At 38.2% G+C, this 12406-nt stretch overlaps 1 protein-coding gene across 1 annotated transcript in view; it reads right to left on the bottom strand.

Moving 5' to 3' along the window:
* Positions 1 to 581: 581 nt before the first annotated feature.
* The window catches only part of lrrn1 (leucine rich repeat neuronal 1), a 28401-nt gene continuing 16576 nt past the window's right edge, over positions 582 to 12406 (bottom strand). The window contains exon 2 of the mRNA XM_015371015.1: positions 582 to 3706. Within this exon, the coding sequence (XP_015226501.1) occupies positions 1398 to 3545 (2148 nt within the window). The 5' untranslated portion in view covers positions 3546 to 3706 and the 3' untranslated portion in view covers positions 582 to 1397. The remainder of the gene's footprint in view (positions 3707 to 12406) is intronic.

The following is a 12406-nucleotide window of genomic DNA, read 5'->3' as shown; positions in this document are numbered from 1 at the left end:
CTGGACTTGGTTTCCAAGATTTGAAGACGTTTGTCACCTCTCCAAGAAGATTTCTCAATTCAAATGTCTGGATTCGCAGTGAGTTTGAGTCTTTATAGACAAGGCCTTGTCCAGTTGATTTTTTTGAACTTTTACGGAATGACTATGACCTGGATGACTGAGAATCTTCATCAGCATATTTTACCTTTGTTCTGGAATTTATACTCACATTTTACACATATAAAAATGTAACTCTGGGAAACAGTCATTTTTTACTGAGGGGGTTATTTTCCTTTCCAGTATGATAGCTGGGTATTCCCACTGCAATAATACCTTCATCAGTTTGTCTGAACAGATGAATGTGTCACCTTTAGGAAATTCTAACTATTAATAAGTTCCACAGTTCCTATGTTTTAATATAAATACATTTTCCCATCACATCACATGGAGAAGTGGTATGTTTGAGTTGCTGCCCTAAAGCAAATTCACAAACATTAAACAATTCAGTTCAAATATTTATAAACTCCTAAATTAGTACAAGTTATTGTTTCAAATTTCTTACAAAAATATAGAAAGTTTTGAATAAAGACACTTGCTATTTTAGTCATGGGTTAGAAAACATGATTAAAAGAACATTTTATTTGATTTTCTCCTCATTACACCGCATGTTAATGTTGTAAACCCGATTTGAACAGTGATTGAAGACACTCTAGCAATGTAAGAAAGAAAAATTGTAAGAATTATAAAAAGCCTCACATCTATTTAGCTAGGTTATAACATTCATATTTCTATTGCTGGTTTACAGTGCCCTGCAAACTTAATGTCTAAATCAAACGTACTTTTCTTTTAATGTACAAAAAGGAAATCAATTTATAGCTGATACAACATTACAGAATTCCAAACATTTCTCAATAGACAGTATATCAAGACTAAATGTACTTAGTCGGTTTTACATTTTAGTTGATAAAGAAATTAGTATATATATGTATATATTTGAGTGCACAACAGTTAACAGTGAAACTGTTTTACAACAGAAATGAAAACTGCAGTCTGATTTGCCAGATAAACTTTTCAGAAAACAGTTTGAAATTCAGCTCTTCATTTTTATCCCCTGTATCCATGATTTTGTGACATGCTTTGTTCATAAAAATGAGTGCTAAAAGTAAAGCCTTGTGACTAAGAAGTTCAAGATACTAAATGAAGCTGCCGTACTGTCAAAAACATGTGAGAGGTAAAAAAAAAAAAAAGTGTGTAAAATAAGGTCTGAAAATCTTGGCTTATTGTTCACCTCAGTCCAAGAAACCCTTCTGAAAAGTTAAAAACATGAAAAGAATAAATATTAAGACGAAGAAGCAAGTAAGTATATTTGTGCTACTTAAGAAAATGATGTTTCTGTATCTCCCAGGTAAGTACTTCCTTCACCACATGTAGTAACTGCGTGTGGTGTCCACCTGGCTGGGTTTGGTCTCCGAGGTTCCTTCTTTCTCTTTTTCACTGTCTGCTTCCCACAGATTAATGAGGGGAGGGTACAGCTCATTCAAAGGTATTGATGAGGTTTTCTGCATATACTTCTTTAGAGAATGTTGATAATTTTTCCTCTTCCACCTCTTAGCGGTGTACACACCCAGTAAAACCAGGCTGATGATTGCAAACATTGTTCCCATGACTGCTGCCAGAGCAGTGTTAGTCCCTTGATCAGATATTTCCACGGCGAAGGTAGCTTGCTTCGTTGTGACATTCACACACGACTTCTGCGGTTGTTGCTGGATGCTGGATACGGTGAGGCACACTTCGTACTCAGTTCCTGGCTGCAGATGTGTGAGATTGTACTCATGGACGTCCACAGGTACCCTGGCAGTGTAAGTAATGTGAGGGTTATCAATTTTCAATGTTGCGGATGACCACTTGAGGTTGGAGGCCATTACGCTGGAGCTTATTTTCCAGGAAACAAGGACAGAATGAGATTCTGTCTGTTTGATGTAAATTTTTAAGAGCTGCGTGTTGTCGAGCAGAGTGCCGTTGACCTTAATCGTTGTTACTTTTGTGTCAACTCCCTCAGAGTTTTGAGCAACACAAGTGTACCTGCCAGAGTCTTCCACTTGGATGTGGGAAATTCTCAGTGTCCCTTCTTTGCTAAGGCTATACTTGTCAGACAAAGTATCCGTCATAACCTTCTTCCCCATCGGTGTCACCCAATAAATATCAGGCTCAGGCTGGGAAATAGCTCTGCAGTCTAAATCCAAAGTCATGCCAATTTCTAAATTAAGGTGGGTGGGGAAAGTATCATGAGAAATTAGGGGCATGCACTGGTTTAATAACCTTTTCTGCAGCACCTCACGAACACGCATACCCCTGACCTCTGGTGGCATTGAACAAAACATGGAGAGCGGCTCCATAAATCGCACCGTGGTTTTGTTGGAACCCATCCACTGAATGACACAGTCACAGCGCAAAGGGTTGCTATGAATGCTGATCTCTCGCAAGTTGGGGAGAGTATCCACAGTAGACTGATACAGAGCATTCAGGGCATTGTTGTTAAGCATTAGGCTCTCCAATGCCGGGACATCCCGAAAGGCCTGCCGATTAATATAAGAGAACTTGGGGTTGTTTGTTGCCTCTAGCTTAGTGAGTTCAGGAAGGTTGTCCAAAGCGTAGCGGTCAATAGAAACCAACTCTGCCATGTTATTTATCCCTAATTCTTTTAATCTAAGCATATTTTTGAAATCCCCCTCCTGTATCTTGTGCACTGGATTTTTATTTAGATCCAGGAATTTCAGGTTAGGTAGCTTCTGAAGGGCTTTCTGAGGGACTTCAATTAGCTTGTTGTCATAAAAAGAGAGGCTTTCAAGATTGTCGAGTCCCACAAAGGCATTTCCAGGAATCTCTTTCAAATCCATCCCAGCTAAAACCAGACTCCTCAGATTGCCCAAGGGCTTGAAGTTAAAATCCATTATTCCAGAAACAGGGTTTTCTCCTATCATGAGAATCTCTAGATTAGGTGTAGAATCAAACCACTGACTGTTGATGGTTTTTAGCTTGTTGGAGTTGAGGTGAAGCCTGAGCAAGTTATGCAGACCAGAAAAGGCATTGGCAGAAATAGTGCTGATGTGATTGTGATTGATGTAAAGTTCCTGTAGGTTGCTAAGATCTTGTAGACAGTAATCAGGCATTTCTGTGATCTGGTTCTCCTCTAGATGAAGTGTGGTGAGCTGGGACATGTTGATGAGACCAACATCTCTGATTGTACTGAAATTATTTTGAGAAAGGTCCAGTTCTGTCAGGTTGAAGAGTTGCTCCAGTTCCTCACTGGTCCTGGCGATGTAGTTGCTCTGTAAGAGGAGAACTTGGGTTTCACTGGACAGGTTCCCCGGGATCCGTGTCAGGCGAAGGTCATTGCAGTCCACTGTTATAGCTTCTCTGTAGGTGGACTGGGGGGTGAACCAGGGTCGGATCTCACACACACACAGCTGAGGGCACTCATTGCTCTGAACATAAGAGAGTACAATAGAAACAAGAACCAGGCTAACAAAAACCTTAGGATAGGCGTCTAGCTTCCGTCTAGCCATGCTGGGAAGGGACAGGATGGTGGTTTGTTGACTTTGGAAAATTTTTTGTAACAGTCATGAACCAGGCTTGCCACTGATTATGCCTTAAAGTCCTTGAAGTAGTTTGGGTTCAAAGTCAGGGAAAGAAGTGACAGCCAAGGATTCTGGTGATAGAGAATTATCTGGAAAAGACAGAAAATTTTAAATTAGAGTGGTGAGGAAAAAGTAGAAAATCTTTAAAACAGTTACACTTTCAAAAACTTGACCAACCATTGCATAAGACCATTTTAAAAGGCTGTCTGCCATGTTTAGTAACATAATCAAAAATAAACAAATTACAACTCATTATACTGTAAATGCCTTTTAAATGCCTGCTGAGCTTTTTATTACAAATGTAGATCATGACCTGTATGCATACATGCCAAATATTGTAAATTTGTTGTTAGTTTTTTAATATTTTATCCTCACCCTAAACCTACAAACTATATAAGACAGTAAACTTGGCCAAGAACAGTACCTTAACTATGCAGCTATTCTCATGAGACTGAATTATCTGCATCCTCGACAGTTTCAAGAAATGCAAGTTCAGCTCATTACAAAGCATTTTCAAAACACTGGGCTGAGCCACTTGGAAAAGAAATCTAGTTACTATGAATGCTTTCATCTATCCAACAGGCCCACGAGGACTCCATGATTAGCTTCTTGGAACATCATTAAACATTATGAGATATTAGTCAGCACCAAGCCTCAAAAGAAAGCAACCATGATTTTGACATTCAAATTTTTATGTAACACTTTAAGTATTGAGAATTTGGACTAAAAACGGTGACAAGATTTAAGCAAGCCATGTTTATTTGTGTTTGAATTAGTTCCTAATGATGGAAGAATGAGAAAACTTGCCCTGCATTTCAAGTACTATAATTTTTAACTCGAAAATACAGTTGCTTTGAACTTACTTTTAAGAGAAAACTTTTAATTAACTTTAATGAACTAAACTAAACTCTAGTGAGGAAAATGGTCACAAGTTAAAACAGAAAACTAGGCAAGAAGCAAAAACTATGAAAAAAGACAACAGAAGAAATATGATCCAAATAAAAGGATTTGTTTAACAAGTTTAAAAGTTGGTAAAGTTTTCTAAAAGTCACAGACAAAAATATAAGTTCACTGAATGACCTGAGATTTTAGACCAAATTAAGCCTTTTTATTTTGTAAATATTCACAAACTAGTAGTGTGGTAAAACTCCAACTTCTTTTACAATAAAGATGCCTGAGGTTAGTACAGTAACTCCATAATGTTACACATCTTCTCTTGCAACAGAAGTAGGACTAGCAAAGACTGACCCCACCTGTACATTAGTAATATGGAGCCTCCTTACTGATCAGCATCGTTTAATGCAAGCTCAAGCTCCGACTGGTGAATATGATGGTACAGTATGTCTGGATGGTAAATAGACATCCAATGTTTTCCCATTTTAGGTCCTAATTAAGAAACACAGATATGCCTTGAGATTCGAGTGAAAAAGAACCTGTTGTATTTTGTCTTTTCAATCCCGTTATTTATTTATTTTTAATAGAGTATACCACTATGATTCTGCAGCACAGCCTTTTTTCTCTTACTTAGCTAGAAATAGTGTCAGATTCTAGTCCACAAGGACGAAGTGGCTCATATTTATGGTAGCAGCTAAGTGCTTTACTGGTCCTGAAGTGGAAAAACACCAGTTACAGTGAAAAACTATTTCTTCCAGATGAGAACAGTATATACACTCCTGTTCAAAATCTTAAGACCAGTCAAAAAATTGCAAGAATTAGCATTTTGCACTATTGGATCTAAAGAAGGTTCTAAGTAGAGCTTCACAATGTTAAAAGAAGAAATCAGCGTAAGAGACCAAAACTTTTGAGCGGGGAATTAATTGAAAACTGCATTTGATTTTTTTCAGCTGATCAAAAGTTTAAGACCATAGCTCAAAAAACCCGAAAACCTCCCAAAACAGAAATCAAAGTGTCAAAAAAAGGACTCAGAAATGAGTAGCTCCACCATTCTTGTTGATTACTTCAAACAATCGTTTAGGCATGCTTGATGCCAGTGTTTCCAAGAGGCTAGTGGGAACATTGCTCCAAGTGTTGAAGATGGCTTCACGAAGGGCATCCACTGTCTGGAACTGATGTCCATTTTTGAAAACTTCCCTTGCCATCCATCCCCAAATGTTCTCAATTGGGTTTAGATCAGGGGAACATGCAGGATGGTCCAAAAGAGGGATGTTATTCTCTTGGAAGAACTCCTTTGTCAGGCGGGCAGTGTGAACTGCAGCATTGTCCTGTTGAAAAAGCCAATCATTACCACACAGATGAGGGCCCTCAGTCATGAGGGATGCCGGCTGCAACATCTCCACATAGCCAGCTGCTGTCTGATGCCCCTGCTCAACCTGAAGCTCCATTGTTTCATTGAAGGAATACGCACACCAAATCTTAATAGCGCCCCCACCACTGTGCCGTGTAGAAAACATCTTAGGTGGGATCTCCTTGCCATGCCAGTAACGTTGGAAGCCATCAGGACCATCAAGGTTAAATTTTTTCTCATCAGAGAAGACAACTTTCTTCCACCTTTCAATGTCCCATCTTTGGTGCACCCTTGCAAAGTCCAACCGAGCAATTTTGTGTCGTTGAAGAAGACGTGGCCTTTGAAGACGTTTTTTGTTTCTGAAGCCCTTCTCTCGCAGATGCAGTCTGATGGTTATTGGGCTGCGGTCAGCACCAGTAATGGCCTTAATTTGGGAAGAGGATCATCCTGTGTCTTGACGGACAGCCAATCGGATCCTGCGGCTCAGAGCTGGTGAAATTTTTTTGGGTCTACCACTTGACTTTTTTGTTCCAGAACCCTCAGGATCATTTAAAAAATTGCAAAATGACTGTCTTACTGCGTCCAACCTCAGCAGCGATGGCACGTTGTGAGAGGCCTTGCTTATGCAGCTCAACAATCCTCCCACGTTCAAAGTCAGTGAGCTTTTTTGCTTTTGCCATCAGGAAGTCTTGACAGTGTAAAGACTTGACAGAAAATGACATGGAATCCAGATTTTTGCACAGCTTTTGGCTGTTAAAGACTATGGTCTTAAACTTTTGATCAGCTGAAAAAATTATGTTTGAGTGTAAATGCAGTTTTCAGAAAATTCCCTGCTCAAAAGTTCTTGTCTCTTGCACTGATTTTTCCTTTAACATTGTGAAGCTCTACTTTGAACCTTCTTAAGATCCAATAGTGCAAAATGCAAATTCTTGCAATTTTTTGACTTGTCTTAAGATTTTGATCAGGAGTTTATATGCCTCTTTGTATTTTAGACTTAATTTACGTCTTGTTTTGTTTAGAAATATAAGTATTTTATTGTTAAATCTGCTTATAGCAATTACCCTAATTGTTAGGAATCCACACATGCATGGAGAGAACATGCAAATCCCATGCAGAAAAGACTCCTGGCCCAGATTCAAACCCAGGATGTTTTTGATCCAAGAAGCAGGGCCACCAACTCAGCCATTGAAAAGCTCATTATGAAAACAATCAACATATTCTCATTATGAGTGCGTGTGAAATCGTACGAAAAGTTATGCACACTATTCCGTCCGTTTTTGGACGTTTTTCCTCAAAAAACCACATCATTGCGCATGCGCTGGCAGACAAAAAAAAAAAAAGCAGATCCGCGGACGGACAAAAAAATGGGAAAAACAGTGCAATCATCACTTATTCATGTCTCTAACTACGTTGCTTGCTGTTTTATATCTTAGGGTTAGGGTTGGGGTCAGGGTTAGGGCTAATTGTAATTTATATTCTATATTCGTGAAAGGTGCGTCAGATGCGCATGCTCATACGTCGGAAAAAACATCCAAAACTTACTAAATTACGGTGCATAACTTTTCGTACGATTTCACACGCACTCATAATGAGAATATGTTGAAACAATTATTTTGATAATGAGCTTATTTTCAATGAAGATTGACACAACATTTAAAAAAGTTGTTTGCCAAACTACACTTGATTTCAATACTGAATAACCATAAAAATAAAAAAACTAAAGATCATATAACCATTAAATGGATGAACTGGCTAAAAAGAAGTACAGAGGATGATAGATGCAGTTACTGGACATTAGCCTACACCTGCATCCTTTCCCTTTTTCATAGTGACCGGATTTAAGCAATCAATTATTACAACTTCACCAGCCAATACAAAGCCTAACAGGAAATGATAATTCCATACCATCATGTAGTTTGAGTATCTGACTGCAGGCTAATCCCTCTGGAAGCTAGTTTGATTAGGTCAGCAGCTAATATCACTTTGTTTTACATGTACCCTTGTAAAGAGCAGGAACTATTTTAAACAACATCTATGACCAATAGAAGCTTCAACCAATGGCGTATATATCGGTAAGCAGAGCCTGTAGTTGCTTAGGGCCCCCCCAACCTCTTAGGGGCCCAGTCACTAACACCTGGTAGCCTCCCTACGCAGTTGTGGACTAGGACATCTCTTTGCACATGTAATGGTGCGAAAAATTCCTCTTAAACCCAATTTATACTACGTTAATTGACCGGACCTTATTAATACCCCAACACATGGCAGATTTCAATATGATGGTGAGCCATTTAAACACGACACCAATAGCAAAGCAGACAGTGGTACTTTTTAATTACTACCATATGTTAATAACTGTGTATAGTTCATTAGATGGTTGGTCAAAAATTCACTCATATAATATGTTTCAAAACGCAATAAAGATCTTAAAAGAACGATGTAGTTGAGTATTTTATTTTTTGCCCTATGACTTGGAATTATGGGTAATCCAGAGCATAGATTAAAAGCATAATTGTATGTACAATGTGTTGGCAAGGATAGATACCAAAAAGAGGTACTTAAGCGGATTTCAGAAAAGAAAAAGCAAAGAAGAGCTGCTGGAAGAACGGAAAAAACATCCCAAAATAAACACTATCTTTCAAAGAACCAAAGAGGGAGAGGAGGACGTTGCTGACTGGGTGGGGTGGTTGTTGTACTTCATATGGGGCCCACCTAGATAATGTTGCTTACGGGCCTATTGTTGTGTCATTACGCCATTGGCTTAAACACGTCTGCAAATTTCATTTATTTCCACTTTTCATGACCAAAATGTAATGTTTTTGTACAACACCATCACTCATTAAAAAGATTAGACAGCCAGCAGGTGTTTAACAAGCCTAAGTGCTTGCAGCATAAAGCCAACACTTAAGACAATCCCAAACTCGATCAGGTCTACCAGAGGCATCTCACCTAGTGCAGAGCCAAGCAACATCCACCTTCTTACGGGTAAACACCAGCTCAGGAACATAGCATTTAAGAGGCTTTGAACCCAGAAAGCTGGGTGATACATCCGCGTGTACATAAACTGCCTGGCAACAGCACCAGGGAGAGGGGAACAGCAGGCTTCTGCTCCTATACAGGGGATTCCCTACGAGACAGGGCGGAGCATTTGTGAGTGGGGGCTGCAGAAGGATGCTGTTTTTAAGCTAAAGCACTATATGTTGTGACTATTCCTGTGACAGTTAGGATTAGCAGATGGAGATCCTGAGGAGGAGATTAGCCTCAGGCAATGTGAGGGGGGAGACAAATAGCTCCTTTAGTACCCTATTTTAAAATAATCAAATACGCAGAAGCTAAAACAGCAAATTCAGAGCTATCGCACTTTTTATAATCATTTTGAGATTTTACTATGTTGCATATAAACAAGCCCATAAAACAACACTTTATCCTAGAAGACAGAACCTTAAGGATTCTCATATTCAGTTAATATTTCATTTCAAAGTCTAAAACAGCTTTCTAATAATCTAGAGGATGAATTATATTTCTGTGCAACATAAGTTTCCTGAAATATTGTACTGCAGCTAATCACAATAATCAACTGAAAAGAAAAACAAAAATCAGGATTAATTTCTCAATCTGACACAAAGAACAAAAAGTTTAATCTAGTGTGGAGGTAATTCTAAAAAGATTAGAGGATTTCACAGCCAGGCCGTCTGCCCCAGGAGTTTAATATGGTGATGGAAGACAGGATGTCTGGCTGTTCATCTCTTGGTTAAGGAAACCAAATCTAGACTATCAAAAAAACTACTGCTACTAGATTAAAGTTTGTTTCAGTTACAATAATCCTTCAACAACCAAACTAAATAACTGGCTCAAACCTGCTTTTGCTCTCATTTAGTCACAGTCAACATTTTTGTTTTTACTACCAAGTCAGATGTTTACATCAGTGCATTAGGCATATGCTTACAGTCATTTTCTGTTCATTTTCTAGAGCTAGATTAGCTACTTAATCATGACTTTCTAAGCAACAGTATTTATCAGCTATGAAAAAAACAAATATTGTCCTCAGAAAAATATTTCAAAATGCTGTAATACAAGAACAAAATGTGAATCTGATAGTAAATGTTTAGTGTATTTGCTTTTTTAATCTTCCCTCTCTTTACAAAAAAAAAACAGCGTTAATCCATCTTTTAATCTCACATTTTTCCTATTTAGGTAAATACTGACAGCTTTGTCTTTGTTCCAATTTCTAAAAAATAAATTGATCCCTTTTAATACTTGAGATGACACAGCTGTCAGAACAAAAGAAAAAGCTGATTGATTTGTTGTTCAAGTGAAGCATCAAACTGCCGATCTAATGCAAACATAGAGACAAGATTAAGGGAAAACTGTATTGTCCACACGATACTGGTTAATCCTTTCAACAGCAAACAATGAAAAACAAAACTAGAAAAGCTCTCAGAGAGCGCAGAACTCTGCCAAGCAGGACATTTTGACCCATATTGAGACTTGCACCTATAACTAAAACATGCTCATGATCTGGATCATTACCAAATTTTAATAAATTGTTCCTTGGCATGAGGCGCACCTCTGGTAACAATTTCCTTAAAAATCTTTCATAAATTTTTGCCACTCTCTGCTTGCACTGCCAAATAATGTTAAAGAATCCTTTAAAACATCCCTGCATCCAGATTATGATGTGGATCATAACTAAAATCTAATGGATTGTTTCTTGGACTTAGGTGCACCTTTGGTAAAAATTTCATTCATATCTGTTCATAGCCTTTCAAGTCATACTGTACACAAACGGATGGACAGATGACAAACAAACAAATAAAGACACACAAACTGGACTAAACAGAGCCTCCTTGGCTAAGGTAGCAAAGCAAAATGAAAAAAACAAACTTCAGAAATACATGTAATGATGTAGCATTAACTAAATTTGAAACATATTGACACCAAAGAAAAAGCAGGATATAAATAAGCGAGAATCTGAGATTGTTTTCGTCACAGGCAAATTTAAACCTGCTGGGAAGATTCGTAAATTAAATACAGAGTTTACTTTCTGTCATCAAATATACTAAGTTGTATATTCTTTGGTAGATGTGCTTCTACTATGCGAAAGGAGGTCCAAAAAAACCACTGGACTCAAAGGACTAGTAATTATAATTGGCTTAATTTTTAAAGTGAATTAAGGAAACTTTAGATTTTCAGCTTGACTTGCCCTGACTAGCTACTCGGTACCTCAAAATCACAACTTTTTTTTTAAGATCAATAACACACCACACACAATACAGACAATAGCACTTTACAACATAGATAATGCTACTAGACGTACAGTGTAATAATAATAATAATTTAACTTTATTGATCTCATATTGGTGAAATTTACCTCTGCATTTAACCCATCCCCTTGGGGGGCAATGGGCTACCATCGTGGGGCACCCGGGGAGCAGTGTGGGGTTAAGGGTCTTGCTCAGAGACCCAGAGTGGCAAGTCTGTGGGAGTTGGGCTCAAACTCAGAACCTCAGGATTCTAAGCTGTATGCCCTAACCACTAGGCTGCAACTCCCCTAGAATACTCAAGGATATTTATTTCCATTATCAGCAAAGTTTCTGAAAAATAGATTAGCAGAAATCCCCAATCACCTAACCACAAGACTGTGAATTGAGTTTTATTTTGCAAAACAGGAAAATCTGTCTGTTTTCTTGACAGGTAAAATGATACTTAGGAGATCAAGAGCCAAAATAAAAGCATGTGAGCTGACTGTAATCCAGAACTATTTGTCGCGGCACAGATATTGGTTATTCTTGATGCTATTTTTCAGTTGTATCATGTTTGTGACCAACTAAACGGGCAACAAAGTGTTTACGTTTTTTCCTACATTCTACTGAATCTTAAATATACTGTGGTCTAAAAGCCTGATCCTCAAAGGTTTTGGTGAATAAAAAACCTGGGGAATTTATAACACGCAGCTGACTAAGCACTTGCAAGGATCTGTTAAAGAGTGAAACATCAGGCCCGATCCATTTAGAGTGTTTGCCTAAAAAACATATGCTGGTAATCAGTTCTGGGAGGATAGGCAAATGTAAAATGTTACAAAGTCCACTTTTCTGGCTGTGATGATTCATATTTCACCTTTTAAGTTTAGCTTTTATAATTTTCATATTTTCAGACGTTTTTAAACACTTCGGGATAGTTATATGTGAAGTGAATTATAATTAGTATTTATTGTTATTAGTATCGTTATAATCTTCAACTCCACTGCTTGCAGAATCATATTTCTTTTATTGTTAGTAGCACACATAAAATCCTCATTTTGAGAGATGTCCCGTACCCATGTTATTCCCAATTTACACTGCTTGCAGCTCCATTTGGTTCCAGTGCTAACTCTGCAGTTAATTCACAATGATAGCATTCACACCACCTCTGCAGGGCAGTCCAGGGCAATGTTTGGCCGGCCATCTGGCAAAATGCTATCCCAATTTTATTTCTGGAGCCAGGATGGAGTTAATTCCTTATATATGACCTCTGATGTTTTACTGCGGTTGCCACTATCCAAGTTTGG

This window comes from Cyprinodon variegatus, unplaced genomic scaffold (genome assembly GCF_000732505.1).
Source record: "Cyprinodon variegatus isolate N-32 unplaced genomic scaffold, C_variegatus-1.0 Scaffold51, whole genome shotgun sequence".
In the NCBI taxonomy this organism is placed as follows: Eukaryota; Metazoa; Chordata; class Actinopteri; order Cyprinodontiformes; family Cyprinodontidae; genus Cyprinodon; species Cyprinodon variegatus.
This window is presented reverse-complemented; position numbering and strand designations above follow the sequence as displayed.